The 21,573-nt window shown below is 46.0% G+C and overlaps 1 protein-coding gene across 1 annotated transcript in view; it reads left to right on the top strand.

Annotated features, from left to right (window-relative positions):
* BCAS1 (brain enriched myelin associated protein 1) overlaps positions 1-21,573 on the top strand; it is a 73,433-nt gene that overhangs the window by 49,122 nt on the left and 2,738 nt on the right. Inside the window, exons 10-13 of the mRNA XM_037133661.2 lie at positions 4,450-4,491; positions 10,776-10,949; positions 16,913-16,978; positions 19,527-19,805. Coding sequence (XP_036989556.2) covers positions 4,450-4,491; positions 10,776-10,949; positions 16,913-16,978; positions 19,527-19,805 — 561 coding nt within the window. The remainder of the gene's footprint in view (positions 1-4,449; positions 4,492-10,775; positions 10,950-16,912; positions 16,979-19,526; positions 19,806-21,573) is intronic.

Below are 21,573 nucleotides of genomic sequence, written 5' to 3'. Positions count from 1 at the left end.
AATTTAGCTATTTCATCAAATTCCATGCCTCTTAGCCTGCAGGGCTGGGCAGGTGGTAAAAACAGACGCCAAGGCAGAGGTAGTTTTATTCTCTGGTCCAGAATCCAGTGGGACTTCCGACATCGTCCCCATGTGCTTCCCTGCTGTATGGAATTCTTCCTTCTCCGTTTCTGTCCAGAAACAAATTCCAACACAGTGAAAACATCGGATGACGTCGTTTGGCGTTCGGGTCCATCCTCTCCCCTCACCAACCACCGATAACTTATTTTTAAAAATCTTTTATCAGCAGTCTGGTGTAGGGGACTGTCTTCCAGTGAGTAACATACATATGTGCGTGGCAAGGGAGATGAGTTAGGTGACCCATATGCAAACAGTTTGGGTTTTATTTAAATATGTTTAAATGTAAAGTGTTTTAGGCAAAATAGAACTGGCACATTAAGCTTGATTTGACGTATATTTTATTCAGGGGGAGACTGTATGTTTCAAAAGTAACCCAACTGAAACGAAAGCATTACGTAAATAATGGTACTGATGTTAAGGAAGTGGTGGTAAACTTGGGTCCTGCCAAAGCCGACTCCGAGACGGAACTGATGTGCAGACATTTGCTGGAGGGGAATGAGTGTGAGGGACAAAGGGGAGGGGCAGGAGGAGGTAGAGAGAGCCTGCCCACCGCAGGGCCAGTCTGACACCTGTGGCCTGTCACCTGTCAGCTGCGACCTGTGACCGGAGGGAGGGAAGAAAGAGAGAAAAGGTCCCTCAGCCCAAGTGTGGGGTGAGCCGGAGGGAGTCCCAGAACAGATGCGGCCTGTTCCTGGAGTCCTGAATTGGGCAGAAATGGCCCAGGCCTGGACTGGGCGCAGCCAAGGGGAGCACTGACCTCAGCATCGCCATGCCGTCCTGGATTCTGAAGGCATGACAGCCCAAGGGGGAATCTGAGCGCCACGCTCCCATGGCCACCGCAGACGGCACACACTACATGGCAAAAACCGCACAGGTGGTCAGCAAGGGGCAGATGCTTGAGGAACCCTTATATCAGAGTCATAAGTCTGGTGTTAGATCTGACTTTGAGTCCCAGTCCTCTGGGATGGATGAGCCCCAGTTTCCCACAGTGTAAAATGCAAATACTAATGGCACCTACCTCCTGGAGATGAAGCAAGGGGTAAATGAAACAGCACGGCGCTAGGCACAAAAGTGGCCCGTGGACACGGTGAGCCGCCGTTCCTGGGTGTCATGCACCTGGTGTGTGTGCTCAGGAGGGGCAGACACTGACCAGGTCCACCTTCTTTATCTCTCTGTACCGTCCAGTTGGGCGAGGCGTCCAAGCTACTCAGCCTCGAGGTCTTTATCTCTCTTACCTTTGGGAACTGTCAGGGGTGTGCGGGTTTGTCTATGAAATTTAAGTTTTCCCCCTTGCAAATAAAAGGCAGAGCTACTTGACACTTACGTCCCTAATAAGAGAATTCCATTTATTGTAGTTTGACTTTTTTTCAATATTATCTGGCTTTGTTTCTTTAGTAGCTTATAAAAATAACGTTAAGAGAAACTAAAAAGTACATCCCAAAATGAAATCACATCTTGCCTTCTTTTCCCCACTCAGAAAAAAATGCCTTTATCCGGAAGTAACATGGGGAAGAGTCACTCGTGTGAGAGTATTTTTAATCAGTTTCTCTGTGCTAAATACTTTGTGTGAAGTCATTGGCATCAAAAAGACGGCAGTGGGCAGACTGCTGACTTCTCGCAGTTTACAATCTCGTGGCAAACGAAAGGGAGGTTTTGTTTTCTTTTCCTTAAATTAAGTTGTAGTTATTAAGTCATTCTCGTAAAATTTTTGAAAAAGAGAGAGAAGCACTAGAAAATGCTAACATTTCCAGCCACTAACCCGTAGTCCAAGATGCTCCAGTCTTGGGGTCTGAGCAGATTCTCTCTGAACGTGTGCCAGACACTAAACGAAAACAGGAACCGGGCCTCCGTTACCCATATTTGAGTCCTTTTTCTAACTGGGTATTTCAGCCTCTGCCGCCATAAAGATGACACCCAGGTCAGTGGGCAAACGTACCAAAAAGTACAAAATGATTCTGCGGGGTTCTTGGACACTGTCCTAAAATGTAATCGGTCGCACCGTGTGAAATTATCTCCTTTTCTAACTCCAATCCCTCTGATGCCTTCCAGAAGCAAGTCTCTTCTTGACGTTAACAGGCAGCTCTCACTGTGCTAACAGTTGCTAATCTCCCTTTTAACAAGGACTTTATAATAATTAGAATTAATGAGTGTTTTTGTTTTAGTTACTGGAGCTGTTTCATGCCTACTTCTACTTATGGCCAGGATGTGGATATTACAGTCACTAGAATGAGGTTTTCTTTTAAAATGTGTTCATTTAAATTAAGAAGTAGTCAATTTAAAGAAAAGTATCAAGCAAATACAGGTGGTACACGGGTAGGTAAAAAATCACGAAAATGGTGAAAACTGTCAAAGTTTGAGAAATGCTCCATTGGACTAAATCCCCAAATAAGGAATGTTTTGCTGCAGAGTATAATTTTAAAATATGAAATAGCAAGTTCTCTTGGCACAGACAATATTTCTAATGCCAATTTTTGAAACATCGGAGAGGTCTGGAAGTCTGAAACCATGAAGGTCACAGGAACGGCAGTGTCCAGAAGCAGTCCCTTCTGCTTGTTGCCGTCACCTACCCCAAGTCCCCAGGGTCATCTGGGATACAACAAGCAGTCGATGGCCAGAAACTTCCCAGACACAGGAAACCAAAGACACACACATGAGTCCCATTACAACCAGCTGGGACAGGAGGGAGGTGTGGAAACCTAAAATTGCTATTCTGAAATGGTGGGAGGATTTTCTCAGCCTAAAGTCGACAGGATATTGGCCCTTGAAACTTTTGCAGGTCAAGTTTAAAGAGGCCTGCCTTTCAAAATAGTGTCTCATTCTTTACCTGGTCATAATATTAAATAGCATATAACTGGTCTCCAGGAGAATGGGCCTAATTCCAAGAAAGCTACACTTCCAGATGTTCTGGGATTTCTTAATAATCAGAAGCTTCCAGAAAACCCACACTTCTTTTTAAGGACGTGTTTGTGCCCAAGTAAGTGTCAGTATGAAAAGAATATCAGTGGAAATAAATAATCCACAGAAAAGATCTCATCTGGAGAGAAAGCAAGTCTGGTAATGGAGAAAGAAGCTCACCCAGTCACACGTGCCCCACCCCACCAAAAAAAAAAATGTGTTTCTGATCCTGGAAGTCATTACAGCAGAAGGAAAACTTGGCCCTAAGAACCATTTCCACCGCCTTTTAGCGACCACCTCAGACAACTGACTTCACCCCCTGTGCCTCCATTTCTTGCTGAGTAAATAAGGACCACCATACTTACCACTTGGGGCTACATTAAGTGAGAAAACATGTACAAAGTGCAAAGTGTAAAAGATGTACTTGTACATGTCAGTTCCCTTCTCCCCTCCCATTGGATGTTTTTAAGGTAAAGATAAAAGCAGGACTTAGAACTAAATAGAAATAGGGAAGAGTTCTTAACCTAGAATCTAAGAGAAGACAGGAGAGTCTACGAACACCCTGAAATAATTTGCAAAATATTTTGTTCATGTTCATTGTCTGGGAGGACAGTCCCGATCCATCAAATGAATCTCAAAATGGTCTGCAAACAACAGCCCCCACCCCCCAAAAAAGTTTAAGAATGGCTATGGGATGGATGCAGAGATGAGGTTCAGGGCTGGAGCTTGGGACTGTTAAAATGACCATGGCATCGGCTTTTAAGAGAATTGGGGTAATTGCTCTCCTATTTGGGGCAGGAGAGGGAGTAACAGTGTTTGAACTTGGATGTGTTGGGCCCCAGCCCACTACCCCTCCACTGATGTGTTTTAACTGAACAGAGCCTGGACATGGTGAACTTGACCCCACCTGAGGGCTGATATAAGAAGCAGCTTCTGACGCGGGACTGTGCTACGGTCAGCACCAGGCTGAGGACCCTGCTTATTAGTGTCCACTTGCTCTCCGAGGACCATGGGACGAATGCCTCTGGTCCTGCTACCAGAATTTTCCGGAGCAGCTCATTTGTTTTTACCTAACAGTGCCCACATATTGTGTGATCGCTCATAGTTCCCTCTTTCCATCGGCTACTGAAAAATGTCGATAAACGTGTTACTTACAGCCCGGGCTGTGGTTTGTGTTTTCTGTTGTGGCCCCTTCCCTTGCTCCGTCTGTGTCCTGGCTGCGTCTGGATGTTTATTTTCCCACTGCAGCATCTAAACATACATAGCATATATGATCTTACCATACTGTTTATATTTGTGTAAACCTCCTCTCTTCAAGTTCCTTTTGGAACAAGGCACACACATCAGCAACGTCCAGGCATTGCACCAGGGAGGCTGTTCGCCCTGATCTCTGTAACATTCTGACTCTTGCTTTTGTTTTTGTCTCCCCTGTAGTCAATTAAAGAGGATTCAGTCCCCACAGGTGCAGAGGAGCATGTAAGTGACTCATTCAATGACAGACTCATTCCATTCTCATCCTCTGCCTGCCGCATCTCAGCCTGGAAGCCTGCGCTCTTGCATGCTCCCGGGGTCATCCGCCTGCTGTAGACTCTTTCACCTTTTTGTGGGACCAGGGGCCACTGGGGAATGACTGCGGATGAGTGTTCATAAGGCCCATTGAGTCAGTGCAAACTAAATGCAAAACCAGTGCACACACTTTTATAATCTGTCGTCCTTTAGGGGCTGAAAGAGTCTACTCTAAACATGGGCACATCCTTACACTTCCTTGAGGGACCAGGAGGCTGCTCCCCCGGCTTTGTTCTGCTCTGATTGCTTCTTTCACCTGTGTGGGCATGACAGTGCCGGTTCTCTACTAACTGAGAGCATCTTGTTGCAATGCCGCTGAGACTGTCGGTCCGAGAGTCTGTACCTGAGAGACAGAGGCCAAGCTTCCCTGTCTATCGGGCCTTTATCTTCTAGAGCAAAGGCCAAAGTTTTCGGCCAGTGCACGCAGGTCTGAAGGAGATGCCTCCAAATGAGACATCACCAAAGTCTATCTTTTCAGAACCTCCTCCAGAGAGTGAAGAAATTGTGTTCCTCGTGTGTTTCAGACCCAAACGGCAGCTCTCTGCTCTGAAAGAGGTGGAAGTCTTGGGGACTTTTTATAAGTGGGAATAAATGGATCCGCAGGCCCTCAAAACAGAAAACCATCGCTATCGTTTTGCCAAAGCAAAATATATCCCCCTCTTTCTAGGTGTTTCTTGTTTACTTGCCAAAGATGGGGCTTGTGTTTTCACTTTCATTTAGTTACTAGAACTGAACAGATGTTGAAAATCCAAGCATGTTCCAGAAATAGCGTCTGCGATGGGGAACAGAAACGAGAATGTCTATGTTATAATTCTTGTGAAGGTGAAGGTCTTTGAAATCTGCTTCACTGTTGTCCTCGTTTTGCCGTCTTCTGCCCCTCCCTTCTCCCCGCCTCCCTCCATCCCTCCCTCCCTCTCGTTCTTCCTTCTTTGTTTTTCCTTTGCTTCTCTTTCTCCCTCCCTCCCTCCAGGCTTCATAGCTCAGCAAAAGTCACATATGTCATAATTCCACAAAACTCTCATCAATTTCCTGCTGTATCTGGAGACTGACCATTGTGTATACCGGCGCGGAGGGGTTCCATGAGTCTTCCCCCCACAAACTTCACATTAAAAGCTGTGGGTTAAATCCGGAGCACCCATGAGCTTTGCAGTCCTGAGGGGGTTTTTTGCAGAAAAACTTCCTTTGGATGTTTGTATTTGGTAGTTGCCTGTCTCCCGGGCCTCTAGGATTCAGTGTTAATCTGTAACGGGCGGATTTCTGGTGTCACGTGTAAGGCAGAAATAGAAACATGGATTAAATTACTGATGCCAAAGATAAACACAAAAGCTGCTAGAGAAATGAGAGAAAGCAAAGTATCTTCTCAAGAAAACAAAGAAGCATTATAAACATTTCTTTACATTGCTTAGCCCCAGAAAGAGTGTTTCTATTTTTAAGCTGCAGTGTTTCATCTTCTAACAGCCTGTGAGTTGGAGGGAATGAGGCCAAAAGGTTGTGATCTCAGCCCCACCATCCCCAGGCCGCGCCACCTCTTGGGCCTCAGTTTACTCATCTCTTCAATGGCCACAACAATTTTACCCACCCCTTAGATTCTTGTGAAAACTAAGTGAATAATGCATAAAATGTCCGTACTTCAGTGCCAAAGCATAGGAAGAAAGAACTCAGTAATTCAGGGGTCAGCAAACTTCAGCTCCTGGATCAGCTGTGGCCCATCACCTGGGGTACTATGGCTCCTGAGCTAAGAATGGTTTTACATTTTTAAATAGTTGCAAAAACCAAATGAAGAATAATATCTCATGACACTTGCAAATAAGACAAAATTCAAATGTCAGTGTTTATGAGTAAAGTTTTATTAGAACACAGCCACGCCCATTGCTTTCTGTAGAGTCTGTGCTATGGCTGGGTACCTGCTGAACCTGTCAAGTCCAGTAGTTACGACAAAGCCCTTTGCAGGGGAGGTGGGCGGGCCCTGCAGTCTTCTTCAGTTACAATATTATGAATGAGTGTTCTCCATAGTCAATAATTACATTTCCTCCCGAAATTATACATCTCACAGCTGACCCAGTGCCCACGGGGGGTGCACACCAATTTCTTCCCCCGTGAAAAAGGAGACGGCATTAGTCCAAACCATGTGTATGGCTCCAAACCTTCAAAACTGGACAATTGGGTGTTGTGAACCGTATTGTGAAAGTTCCTTAACTGGTGACTTATGTTGGATAAAACACGGTTGAGTTTATTTTGTTAAATTTCCCTACCACAAGTTTCCAGACCAGTCCATCATGCAAAGCAAAGGACAGAGAGTGATTTCAACGTTCCTCAGAGTTTTCCATGAAAAGAAAAATGAGGCTGTTGATGCCCATGGAAGTTTAGTGTTTTCCTAGAATGAACTTCTGATCCTATCAGAGTAAAATCTACCTATCTGACCACAGAAGTTATTGGATCTTTCCGCTGTAGGCTGTTAGTTAATTGAGGTAATGTTTTAACTAAGGGGGAAAACATCTTTTCTTCCCAATGACCTACTAGAACAAGGAAATGTATTTCTCTTGTTTAGGTCTCTTAGTAAGTAACCTCCCAGTTCCAAGTGGAAAGAAACTCAACCTGAATTTTAAAAAGGGGCATGTGTTGGCTGTCATCACTAGGAAATAGAATTCATTTCAAATAAATCTTGACTCAGGGCTCTCGCTTGGCCCAGCCTTCCTGGACTGGCTATAGTTTCTTCAGCTTTCCAACATCATATCACTCAGTGCAGAGTAAAGGGGAAATCAATTGAGTAGCAACCCTCTCTGTCCTGAATTTGTCCCCTTTCATTGGCTCATGGGTTCCCATGCTCTGCTAGTCAGCTTTTGCCAGGTTATGCTGCAGTAACAAGCAAGCCCCCAGTTTCACTGGCTTTCGAGGGCAAAGATGCTTTTTTTCCCCTCTCTCGTGCTGCATGTCAGCTGTAAATCGGCAGGTCAGCTGTACTCATGACCTCTTCCTACTGAGATGTAGATGGAAGGAACAGCCCCTTTGACAAGGACCTACAGTGGTAATGACAGAGAGAAAATAGAGTCTTGAGTGACACTTGAAACGGCTCCAAAAACTTCCAGTCAGTCGTGGTTTCCATCTCGTCTACTCATGTTCCATTTGCCAAAGCAAGTCACACAGGAGTGAGCACAGCTGTTTAATTCTTTTACAGGAAGAGGCAGTGAATAATCAGGAGAATAATGCATTATGTCACATGCTGGCACCCCTGAACCCATGTGGTCAAGGAGCTAGACTATGTCGATTGGCTTAGACTTGCTCAACTGACTCCATTCAAAATACATAGTCTCTGTACAAAATACAATATCCAGGGAGGGCTGTTTCCCCCAAAGCCAAACTAGGGGCTGTGAATAGAATGAGGGAGAATAGCTACTGGGCAGAAAAATAAAATCTCTACAGGGTCTTTGTAATCAAATAATCATGTTAGGAATCAAATCAGAAAGAATCTAAGACAGATTCTAAAATAAAAACTTTTACTGCCAATATTATTATGTTGTATGTAAACTTTAAGTGGAGGAAATTGATCTGGCTATAAGTCGGTTTCCAAAACTCACAGCTCTAGTAAAAACTGTGCAAATCAAATACATCCTAAGAGTAAGTATGAAATAATATTTGAGGCAAAAAGTGAAAATATATTTTACCAGAATGTGTATTATTGTGCAACATCTAACATCCCCTACTGACATCAAGCAAAGGGGACTTAATTCTAAATTAGAGCACCAATCTGGTTTTAATTATGTCCATTAAAACATGCAGATGCAATCATTTATTCTACATAAGGAACAACTTTTTCCAAAGCCATGGTCTAGAAGGAAATAAAAAAACTAGCCAAATAAAAATGAAATTCTTATGTCCCTCCATGCAAACAAGCTCCTAATTTAGCTCCGATCCTTCTGGGTTTCCCCACTGGGTTTTTCTTGGCTGCTGAAAGCCCACTTCTTGGGAGTCCCTTTTTTTTTTTTTAAAGAATGGCCTCTGGTCTAGGATGTATGATTGACATTCATCAACCTTAGGAAAGACCAAGCACCTGGACCATTGGCAATGCGATAAGGTTGACTTATGAAGGTATTGCCATAAAATTGGGTCATTTTATTATGTGAGTAATTTTCCCTCCAGACCTTTGCACACACAAAAAAGAATGTGCTGCTTCAAAGACAGAATAATTCTGAACCAGAGACAGTCAGTCAATCTCTGTATTTACCCAAACGCCCTTTCTCATTTCTCCGCCTTTCTTTCTTTGATCTTAGGCAAGGTCGGCAACTACTACCCATGTCTCCAATATTTGATTGGGATTAGTCTAAGCCAATAATTCCATTTTCTTTACCAGTAATTAGCCTAGGAGTAAAAATGTGACCTACTTTTGGCCCATGAACTGTACCCTGAGGTAGGGGACTAAAGCACAGGAATTCATTTGGAACAAATCTTTGCTGTGATCTTCCTTCCTTCTTAGGACATTGGGTGAAGGATGTGATGCCTGGTCCTGCAGCAGCTACTTTATATCCATGAGGTAGCAAATAAAAGGATCCAAATCCAGCACACTGAGGATGGCAGAGCCAAAGGATAGAAAGTACCCAGGTTCTTAAAGAAAGTGTGGATTCTAAAGCCATATGAAACCCATCCCAGAACTTCCAACTTTGAAACATTCTGTTCCATATCATTATTGATCAGGTCACTATTTGATATTCAGTTACTGGTAGACAACGTCACCCTCATTGAAATGGCTCCTTACCCAAGGTGTGACTTTGTCTGGTCATTCAACGATTCAGATTCCTTATCTGTAGTCAGAGAGATGTTATCTGCTCTTACCTCTGAAACTATTTACTGAGGTTGTATATTAGAACTACCTTGCGCGATAACATTCGTTATTAGTCATTAATATCATCCCTAAATAGTGCACAGGCGAGCTGGGTGGTCCCAGATGAGCCATGCCCATAGAGTGCAATACCACTCATAACAGCCCAATAACAAGCAGTAGCATTAACTAAGAGTTTCCTGTGTACCAGGCACCATTCTAGGAACTTTATACGCGTTGCCTGATTCGATTCTGGAAACAGCTTTCCAATGTATATGCTGTTCCCATTGAAAAATGAGAAAATACAAGCATAGCCCCATTGAATGGGGACCTTGACTGACTTAAAGCCCCTGTGGGGGCAGAGCTGAGATTTAGACCCAAGCAGGCTGGTGCTAGAAGCTATGCCCCTAATCACTATGTCGGCTGCCTGCCTTTTGGGCTCACCCTGGGGCCCTTGCAGCTGAAGTTCACTTTTCAGAAATGTGGTTGAATTAAACCCCAAACAGATTCGGGGATGGATTTGGTAGTGGTTCCCCAATCCCTGCCAGAGGAAACAAACTAACAAACAATTAGGAAACCCTCTCTGGGCCCATTAAGCCTGTCCCATTGCGGGGGCCGAAGCAACTGCAGAACCTGGCCCAGACCGAGGCCATGCAAAAGAATCCGTGTGGGGACCAGAGGGCAGGTGAATCAGACCTCCGCTGGGTCCTATGGCTGCCCCGCTCTCCCACCACAGACGTTCAAGGGACACTGAGCTCACTGGACACTCTGCTGGGGCCCATAAGCAACTTAGCCAGCGTTTTCGTGCCAAGTTCATTTCTCTTCTGAAAGCATGAACTTCATTCAGTCAAGCAACAAGGGCAAATGACTGGTCTGGGGTGCGGCGGGAAGGAGTTAATGAGGAGCCTCTCTATCCATGGAGTGGCTTTCACATTATCCTTTCTGCGTGGAGGACAGTCTCTCCGCAGTCTCGGGGGCCTAAGATGTGGAATGAAGGTTGTCATGGTTACCATCTCTAAAGTTGGACCCCTAGGGGAATGATCACCCTGATCTGTACGCAGGCCAGGTGTAATTCACCTTTACGAGGACCGTAGGGGTGGGCCTTCTAGATGGAAGGAGTTTTGAGCATGCTCTGAAGGGCAGTCCCAAAAAACGACTTCCTGTGTAAGCCCCACATTCGTGGGGCAGGGAGTTTGCCTCTAAGTCCGTCTGTCTGGCAGCTGAGAGTGCTGCTTCCTGAAGACGCGGTTGTGCCTCCGTGGAAATGGTCATAGATTCCAACCTGTCTTCACCAGGTGCACCAGGGGCCAACCAGGACTTTATAAAACAGGGTTGGGGGGAATTTTTTTTCACTGTCTTATTACCTGGCAAAACAATCCAGGTGGTGTGTGAATCACCAGTAGAGGCTATAAAGTCTGAGGAAGTGGACTCAGCCCTACAAACGGTGGATCTCAGCGAAGAGGGAGAGGCCAGCCCTGAACCCACGGAAGTCACACTCAGAAGAGAAGAACGCAAACCGCCGAGAACCCCCCTGATGGCGTTTCTCAGACAAATGGTAAGCCCCTTGCTTCCGCTACAAAACAACGGGCAAAGCCGGCACAGCTTCTGAGAGTAAAGCCCCGTGTCACGCGCGTGTGAGATATGATTGTAGATGGTATAGATGCATAGGGGTGGGGCAGCGAGAAAATTCCCTGTTGCACTTCGGATTCAATCATACAGAAAGTCTCAGTTCATTGCTAATATATCATGACCTTTCATTAACTTCTACTAACGCCTTTTTTAACAAATACGGGGCTGGCCCTGGGCCCCAAGTGTGGGCTGACGGTGGTGTGCACCTAGAGGTCAATGTTGTTGCCTACTTTCTGTTTTCTTTTTTTTTAAAGAGTCCCCATGCATGGAGCAAATAATACTGTTTTTCTTATTCTGGCAATTATAGGCAGTTTCCTTTGAAAATACATTTAGGGGCAAAAAGAACATAGGCATTTTTAAAGGATTAAGGAATAAATAGTTGAAGTTGCATATTGATGTTGGAAGTGTCACCAACTTAGACAACGCTGGCCTGTAAATCATTAAAATAAGGAAACGAGAACCTAACTTCCTAATAATGGATATTATAATTTAGTGGGTGAATTTGCTGTGGTTTTAGTTTATCTAGAATGGAAAGAATGTGGGAAAGACATCGTATGGGGTCTATGAAGAAGAGTCACACATATTAATTATCTAAAGATCCAAGAACTTCAGTAATACAGTGAACTAAAACCCGAATCAGTCAGAAGACAAAACCCAAAAGCACGTAGGACGAGATCGGCGTGTTCAGGGTAATATGGCCTCCCCCAACATGCATAGGAAAGGTCATCGGTTTAATTCTCTTTTAATGAAAAACAAGAATTTCATTACAGTGGGCCTTTGTTTTCAGGAGTGTTGGGGAATTTAATCCTTTGAGAGAGCAACTCTAATTGCACGGGCCCAACCTGTTAAGGAATCCTCCCTGGTCCACAAATCCGAACCGAACACAACACCCTGGCCAGTGGGAGTTGAGACATGTTAGAGATAACTCCGTGAGACATCGTAGACAGGCATCCTTTCCTCTCGCTGTGGGGTCCCCATGGAGTAGGGTACGTGGGGTACGGAGTGGGCAGCCTGTGTGCCTGGAACCCCATCTCTATTCCTGGCCACTGACTCTGCAATTTGGCACTGAACGTGGGAATCAGGATTTGAGATTTTTTGAAGCCAACATGTGCCCGATGTCAGGGAGGAAAGCAACACTGGGCCTGATTCTGGAAACCCACCTACATAACACATGGGATCCCTAAATTCGTGGCACTGAATGGGATGCAGCTATCCTGTTTTTGAGTAGGGTTCAGAGATACAATAGCAGAATGACTGTCGCTTCGAAATAACCAACATGATACTTTTCATGTAAAGGAGAGGAAAATGCGAGAGACTCCAAATAAATCGTGAGAGACGTATAAACCACCCCTACATTCTAATGAGCCCCCACATCACTTCAATTCACCCTGCAGAGCTACCCATTAGCTGTTGCCTGGTGATATTTTCTAGCAGTGGAAACTGGGTAAGTCTGAACTGTTAGGGAAACCAAACTGGGGAGCAAAGGCCTTTGGGACTGATACTCCATGGGCTGGGGAGAGAGGTAGGAAAGGACCCATTTTTTCCACAGCAGACTTCAGTGGATTCTTACTGTCAGGTCTCCCATCGGCCATTGTTCCTATGGCCCAATACAAGGGCCTGGGAGCTTGAACGTGGTCTCTTTCAATGTGTAAACGCCAACATTCCCACTATTATTGGGGTTTCCCCTAAAATTCCAGATATCCTAGTGATCCTTGTCACGCATTCTGTTTTGTTGTCACTAAAACATTATATTACTATCGTGCTTAATTCGAATCCATGGAAGACTTGGCTTTCCAGTTTTACCACAATCCCCACTACTCCCTATTGTCACACCGGGCCCAGCCTATTCATTTATGTTCCTGGCCCTATCCCTGTGGGTATTTGAGTTTGCAACCCCTGCTACAGAGCCACCTCATTCTTTGTAACAACTTCATCGAATCACATTGTCCGGATTTATCATTCTCTGATTCGCCATTGGCTCTATTCATGGGCAATTGGTTTGTTTCCAACTTGTTGCATTTCATTCATTCCCTTATTGAACAAATAATTACTGAGTGCCCATTTTATTCCAGGCACTAGCGATACAGCAGTGAGCATAAACAGACCTGGTTCTTGTCCTCACGGAGAATAAAGCCCAATGCAGAAACCAGACGTTTATGTTTAACTCCCCACCATATTCAGTGAGCACGCCCGTGTGCCTTCCACACAAGACCCTGACTGCTAAACTCACCTGCAGGAGCCCCCTTGCACCCCTGCTTTTATGCATCTCTGTTCATATCCCCTTAGTGTAGACTCCTGGACGTCAGCTCCAGCAATTAATTTGAGGAAAGACATTCGGGTTACATTTCACGGCCTCCAAACTAATCTAAAGTCTTTGTATTGATGCAGGAAGGGGGAAATAACTGGTTTAAGGGCTTGAAAATAGAGACAGGACCTAGTCCATCACTATGGGCTGTTTGTTTGTTTGTTTGTTTGTTTGTGGAGCAAAGTAAGAGAATGTTTCCACTGATCTTAGGTATTGTTACAAAATATAGTTTTTTAAAAATCGTTGATTTGATAGAAGAGACAACTCCATTGTAACTGCATCCCCCTTGTTCTGCGATCTGTGTCCCATTCACCAGATCACTGATTCCCTACCTTCCAGTCTCTGCCTCCCCAGGTTTCCCTCACCTATTGCGTTTCCCACCCCACCACGAAGTAACTCTTGGCTGAGTGGTTATTTTTAATAAATGCATTGCCCTGTTCATTTCGAAAGGGAGCTTTTCCATCCCAGAAACTAACCTCATAAAAGTAAAAAGAGGAAGGAGATCCTTGTTTCCAGTCATTTCATTTCAGGGAAGAGAAAATAGCATCACACAAGCCATTTTGTCACACTCGGCGCAGATAGACCACAAAAACCCTGTGGGCTCCTGCAGATTTTCACGATCATTGCAAGGAACAGCTACGACATCTGTCCTGCCCTAAATTAAAAAGGATTCCTCTGTGCATTAATTCAACTGTGTGTCAAGAGATTGGAGAGTGGAAGCGTGAGTGTATTTTTATTAAGCGAGGGGGCAGAGGGCTGTGCTCGCGTCCCCACAACACAGGTAGGCAGATGAGCTCATAAAGGCGCTAGATAGGAATGTGGAGACGCGGACTTACCATTTGTCACTATTAATAGCACCTTGTACTGTGAAGGTGCTTTCCTCCTCCGAACTAGGGCCACACACGTTAACTTTAATCCTCCTCCATTCTCCTTACACCATGAGTTTCGTAAGAAACTCCATTAGGCGAGGAAGACAGCGGTGGGCTTCGATATCGAGCAAAGCAAAGGCCCAAATGAGGATTTGAAATCAAGAGTTTTTTGTTGATTGCAGTCAATCTAATACGTCTAAGAAAGCCTGTTGAAATTTACACTATCTGGCAGTAAACAAAGACAGAGGGTTGTAATGGTAGTTATAAAACAGGAGTTTTCTAGCCAAAGTTCTCCATCTCTAATTCTCCCCTGAGTATGACATAGGAATACCGAGCTGCTCTCTAAGGAAGGGTTTCTGAAAGCAGCTTTTGTTTGGGCGATTTCTGTCCTCACCAGCGCCTTGCATTCCTTTCTCCCCTTAAAGGGGAATCTGCCTTCTCAGTTATTAATAGTAATAATGATAATAGCTACCACTTATTCATTGCATGCAAATGGCATGGCTGGCACTGTGCTAATAAACACAGCATGTGTATCAACCCACTGATTAATATGGAAACCCTCTAACAGAACACTCCTGCCACCCTGCTGCACGGGTGGGGGCAGGGAGACTCAGGGTCTAGGCCATCTGCCCAAGGTCACAGAGCTGCCGACTGGCAAAGCCAAACTCAAGCTTTTGTTGATTCCAAAGCCCCACCCCTTCCATGTTCTCTTATGGAATTTCAGCTTCCTGTGCTCCTGGGGGCTGGTTTTCTTTGAGTACCAATGGAGACAGAACAACCCAAGCTCCATTTCGGTGGCTCCTTAGTCGAGTTTCCTGTGCAAACATCATTCTTATGTCTTGGGCCAACCTGATATTCCCTTACTTGAAATGACAAGGCACAGGAAAGGAATTAACCTGACACTGACATGAAGCTTGGCCAGTGTTCTGAAGGTCCTTGTCACTCAAACGAGACTTACCTCCTCTGTGTACTTCTGCCTGAATTGTCCAATTTCATTTCAAGTGAGCGTCTTGGTAAAACACAAAGTCTAGACTCCTAGCTTTTGTTTATCCTGGAAATTCCTAGCCGGTCCAGTTCCCTGAATTCATGGGATGAGGCTGATCTAGCAAACACTGATGCTGACGTACTCACACTAAACTAACATTGCGCCCCAATTATTCTTGTGAACCTCGCCTTCAGTTGCACTAGATCCCCATCCAAATACATTTTCTTTTTTTTCCCTCTTATTCAGCCTTTTATTCTATTTGGGCTTTCAGTAAACTGGATAAGGGACATCCACGTTGACTAGGACAATCTATTTTATTCAGTTTGCCAATTAAAATGTTAATCTCATCCAGAAACAATCTCACGGACACACCCGAAATAACATTTAACAGAATGTCTGGGCACCCCGTGGCCAAGTCGGGTTGACGCATAAATCAAAATACATTTTCATTCCTTCCAAGAAAACGTGAACCGACCAGCAGACACCTCCACTAGAATTTTGAGTATCTAGGAGGCATATGCATTGGAGATGGTTCCAACATTCCTCAGGGTGTCAAGCTGTAGGAATGCATGACCCAAGAAAAGAAATAGAAGATGACGTCATTAATATGCAAAGCTTGGGTGTCACATCCTGGCCCCATCTGCCCGCACAGGCCCGATGTCCCGACCTGCTTCCCCTGTGATGCTCGGGGACAAAGATTAACCCCGTGCAGAAAGCTGCTCAGTATCACGTTGGAAAATCACCACAATTACTTCACAGCCTCTAGACTCTTCTTCCAAAGACGTGTCTCTGGGAGAATTTCAGTCTCTTTAAACAGGAACGCCGCTATTTCTGACAGCTGCAAAAGATAAGTTTCTGTGGTTATCGCCCTTTTAATACAGATCCCAGCAGGAAGTAGCCTAATCTGTCTCTGAAAGAGAGCTCTGCCCAGAGGGAAGGAGAGAGGGAGGGAGGAGAGAAGGAATGAGGAAGGAGGGAAAGAAGGAAAGGCCACTAAATGTCCCCAGTGGAAGGCTACCAGGGGTTTAATTTAGTCATCCATTTTTTCCAGTTTTTTTTTTAGATGTAATTGACATATAGCGCTGTATGAGTCTCAGGTGTACGGCATAAAGGCTTGACTTACAGACCTTGTGCAGTGATCACCACACCAAGTTTAGCTAACAGCTACAATGAAAAGAAATCCTCTCATACAGCTACAATAAAAAGAAATGGGGGGGAGGGGAATGTTTCTTCTCGTAATGAGAATTCTGAGGACTTTTCCACAATGTTCCCATACAGTGGGAACTGTTGTACATTCCATTCCTGGTACTTACTTATCTTACAACTGGACACCTGGCAACTTATTTATCTCTTACCACCAGACGCTTGTACGTTTTGACCACCTGTTTGTTCACCAATTCATTCATTCAATATGTTCAGACACCTCCTGGTTCCCACATTGGTATTTTCATCGTCATTTATTTACCCCAGAATTACCTAACCCTGCAGTTTAAGATTTTTGTCGATGTTATTTCCGGAGGCCAACACTCGAATTTAATGAGACTCTGGGTGCACACTGCGTGGAGATTGTCTACCTCATAAACAGTCCACTTCCATGCCATCCTCCATTTGTCTTGATCAGAACCTCAATGACAAGTGACCACGGCCACCTGTATCAGAACTTCCTTTGTAGTCTTCATTTTTGCTGTGCCTATGGTAGCTGAAAGGCCGTTGTCTGTTTGTTATTTTAGTCAGTGAGAGGGAATGGAGGGACCACCCACTCAGAAGAAATAAATGGGAAAGACTCCAGCTACCAAGTAAGTGACCTGTACACTCGGTTCGGTGGTGGGTTTAGCCAGCACGCTCTCAGTTCTGTCCAGCCTCATTTCCAACGCAGGACTCAACCACGCCAGCTCTCTGGGTTGCGTGCCCACTGGCTGCCCGGCACTCACTCGGGCTCTGCAGATACAGAACATGGACAAGCCCGAGCTCCTCAGCTGTTTCTTATTACAGAGCCCCCTCTTCTCCACGCGGAAAACTCCTTCCTGTCCTTTAAGTCCTGACCAGAATGTCACAGAGGGGCTCAATTCCACAAGGATTTCCTGAGTGTCCCAATCTGCATTTGGCACACAGGTCCACGCAGTCTCTCTGGAAGAGTCACCTCTGGGGACATTAAACCAGGGCAACCCATGTGCCCGGGACTTTCCTGGTTTTAAACCTGTAAGTTCAGTGTCCCGGACCCTCTCGCTCTCAGACCAACCAGGACGATGGGTGTCCTCACGGTTGGCACTCCACATGGGCCCGACACAGTGTCACACAGGTGTTTACATTGCCTTGAGGTATGAGACCTTTACTCATCCCCACACCAGTGAGGAAGCCGAGAGATGGAAGTTTATTCTAGTCCACACAGCAAAGATGGGACAACACTAGAACCAGATGCTAAGTTCTTCACTACTTACCGCATCTTAAAATTTTCCATGCGTCAAACGCAGTTAACAAGCTGTTTGAGCAGGGTCACTGGTTTCTGGCCCTACTGAAGAGCATGGTGGTGGGGGGCTCATTTGGAGACGAGTATCTGCTCAGGGCTGACCATTGTACTTGAACATCTGTATCTTGGCATTTGCTACCACTTAGGCAGCTGGGACCCGGCAGAAACATTCGCAACAAGTGGTTACAGAATAGCTTCTCCCATGCACTGGCCGTCTGCTGCTTCCCACGAGGAGTTCTGCCCCGCAGGGGGCTGCAGCCTGCAGAGACCTCCCACCCAGAGCGTTCCCTGTCTTCTCACCTCCCTCTGAGGGGTGTGCTTAATCCACAGGTGTGAGTGACAGTTCTCCGGTTGCCGCCTTCTCAATGAAACTGCCACTTTGTCGTGGGATTTCTGGACCTGGGGACCGTACATTCTGTACGAATCCGAGGCTGTAAGCGCGTGTCCAGCAGGTCAAAGGTGGCCCACAGGGGCACTTGTGCGGTGGTTGTTTACCATGAATAGGGCCTTAAAACTTTAGAAGTCAATATTTAAGAATGGACACAGTCCCCATTTACAAATTGCAATTTGAAGTCTCCATGGACAAGAACAGGTCTGACAACACTGGGCTGCAGTCCCACGCGGTGCCTCTCAGCTGGGTTCGAGCAACTGTTTAGACGGGGCATGCGTCAGTCAGTTCACCGCAGTCCCCACTACTCCAAACTGTATCCCTAACATCAAAGACAGCGTTGCTTGAACTAGAGAAATATTTCCTTGGCCCTGTGCTGGTTTCACAACTTGGGGAATAAGGTTTCCATGAGATTACTCTTATCCCTCGCCTCAGTCAGGGCTTTATTTTATCTGTCTGGCCCCTATAGGCATTTCAGTTCAAGTAAATTGTGGGAAAAGGGCTCATCGATTTTTCCATTATCTGTAATTTGCCCAGCACTTTCTAGAATTTTGGATTTTAAAGCCTCGTCCCTCCCAATTGTAGGAACCAAGTAGGATTGTAAACTTTTCACTTTGACGTGAAAGGATATGAGTTCAAAACTAAAAATAAAACAATAATCTTCTTTATCACTGTTTCATGAAGCAGAAGGACAAATCCACACCAGAAATCAAGATAAACATAAAGTAAAGTTATCCCCAAGAAAAAAGTCACATGTGGTTGCAAAAGAAGAGACCCTCTCAATATTGGTGCAAGCATGGTGGGCTTCAGGAACAGATAGATCCAGGAGCACTTTTGAATGGCTCATGCCGTCAGTGTGCAGGCTCTTGCTCTCGCTCTCTCTCTTCATCTCTCAGCTTTTCTCTGTGTTAGCTAACTTATAGAGCAGATTTTTTTCCAGGAAATGGCAGGGCCTCTGGAATTTCCAGACTTTTATCTTTAAACCCAACAGAAAAGGATAACTCTCTCATGGTTGTTTTAGAAAAAGCTCTGAGAATAGCTCAGTTTTTAATCTGTTAGCCATCCTGAACAAACCACAGCAGCCCGATCACATGCAGTGTTCTGATGGTCCAGGCCTGAGTCATGTGTTCCTGCCAGGGCGACAATAATCACTTTCCCTAAATTTCAAGGAATAGATGAGAGAGAATCGTGGTTCCCCAAGGAAAACCAGGGTTCCGGTACCAGAAGGAGGAAGAATGCCCTCTAGGAAGGCATGAAGTTATTAACAAATGATTCGATGAATAAATAATGTCCCCTACTTGACCCTGTACCATAATAAGTATTCAAGCATTTTTCTTTTTCCTTTTTTTTTCCTTCATTTCACCCAGGACTCCTGAAAACGTAGACACCCCACCCCACCTTGAACACCTCTGTTCTAACACATGTAGCCACCCACTGTTGAGGGTTGTCTTGCAGCCCCTAAGACGCATTTTGTTTGCACTTGCTGCAGACATCCGACTCCTCGGAGAGAGCGATCGGGCCAGCAGAGCCGGAGCCAGGGGCCGGAACAAGCCAGAAGGGCAAAGAGGGCTCCACGAAGGACAAGAAGACGCCGGCCGAGACCCACAAGCAGAGGAACAACAAGCAGGAAGCCAAAGAGCCGGCCCCGTGTGCATGCGCATGCGCAGAGGCCGCCCGGGCCGAGGCCAGCGCGCTGCAGAATGGGGACAAGCCCCAGAGGAGACCCGAGAAGCGGCGACAGTCCCTCGGGGGCTTCTTCAAGGGCCTGGTAGGTGAACCTTCGGCATTTCTTTCTGGGCTGTTGGGCCAGGAGTGTGATTCCCACCTCCAGGGAGGGGACCAATTGGCTAGGGGCTGGCCAGATGGTTGTCAAACAATATTGATCGGGCACTTGCTGTGTGCCAGGCACTGCGCTAGGCGCAGAGGGCAGGTGGACAGAGGCTTTGCTGCCTGGAGGCGACAGTTGGGGCAGGGGTGATGGGGCAGGGGCGCTGAGTCTGGGAAGAGCTAGGAGGTAGAGGGCAAGTGTGTAGGGAGCCTGGGGGTGAGGACATGGCCTGGACTTGGATTTGAGAGCAGCCGCTGAAGGCAGAATGTGTTCCAGGCAGAGGGACGGCAGGTGCCACCATGTGCCAGGGAGGCAGCAGAGCACTGAAGATCAGTCTGTCTAGGACGGAGGGAGCAAGGATGAGGAGATATCGGCGGGGACAGGGGGTGACGAAAAGCATGGACGTTTGTCTGTGGCCAAGGGGAGTCTTGAAGAATTTAAACCAGGGAAAGTGCTCTAACCCTGACCCTGCGGGCTGGGTATACAGAGGTGACCGAGACGCTGTTCCTTCCCTCCAGGGAAGCCCAGGCAGGGGTGAGTGCAGGTCAGACATTAATTAATTAATCAGCCTTTGCGTTCTTTACTTCTATTTGGTTCTTTGCTCCCTCACTCCAGATGATTGATGGGGCTTTGGGAGGGTAGTGACCTTACCCATAATGGGCAGATGTGCTGTCTTCCCCAGTGTTGTGGCTAGAATGTAGCTGATGCTCCGTAAGTGTTTGCTGGATAGCTGGATGGATGGATGGATGGAAGGATAGATAGATGGATGGATGGATGGATGGATGGATGGATGGATGGATGGATGGATGGAAGGAAGGATGGATGGATGGATGGATGGATGGATGGATGGATGGATGGATGGATGGATGGATGGATGGAAAGATGGATGGATGGATGGAAAGATGGATGGATGGATGGAAAGATGGATAGATGGAAAGATGGATGGATGGATGGATGGATGGATGGATGGATGGATGGATGGATGGATGGATGGATGGAAAGATGGATGGATGGATGGAAAGATGGATGGATGGATGGATGGATGGATGGATGGATGGATGGATGGATGGATGGATGGAAAGATGGATGGATGGATGGATAAATGGATGGATGATGGATGGATGGATGAGATGGATGGATAGAAAGATGGATGGAGGAGGAAAGAGGTGGATAAAGGAGGAGAGATGGATGGAAAGAGGAGGATGGATGGATGGATGGATGGATGGATGAAATAAAACAGGACACTAGGAAATGTCTCATTATGTTTGGGGAAATGTAAATCCTGGCAACTGAGAAATGTCTGAAGAGTCAGTACTCAGAAGATAAGGTGACCATGCATAAATGAGGAAGAGAAACACGTGAAATCAGACCTAGGAGGCAGGGGAGTGTGGGTGGAGCGAGGAGAGCAAGGCAAAGAGATGACACAGGCACCTGTCGTGGCACCAACAAACGGGGGTCCACCTTCGTGCTGCCGTAAAGTCAGCGCAGGTAGGTGAAGCACACCGCCCCAAACATACCTGGTCGTTCATAATCATTCCACCCCACGAATACCCAGGAGGCAGAGGAAGGTGAGGGCGATGGTTCCTCTGGCCCAAGTTTGGACTTCAGAACAGCATCTCCGGAAATCCTGTTAGAAGTGAGGGACGTCAGACCCCAAGAGTCAAGTTCTGTGACTGATGACATCCTGTCACTGTCTAGTCTCTGTGCC

Source organism: Artibeus jamaicensis, unplaced genomic scaffold, assembly GCF_021234435.1.
Source record: "Artibeus jamaicensis isolate MK-2021 breed Jamaican fruit bat unplaced genomic scaffold, CSHL_Jam_final contig_685, whole genome shotgun sequence".
Lineage (NCBI taxonomy): Eukaryota > Metazoa > Chordata > Mammalia > Chiroptera > Phyllostomidae > Artibeus > Artibeus jamaicensis.
Note: the sequence above shows the minus strand (reverse complement) of the source record. Positions and strands in the feature narration are given on the sequence as shown.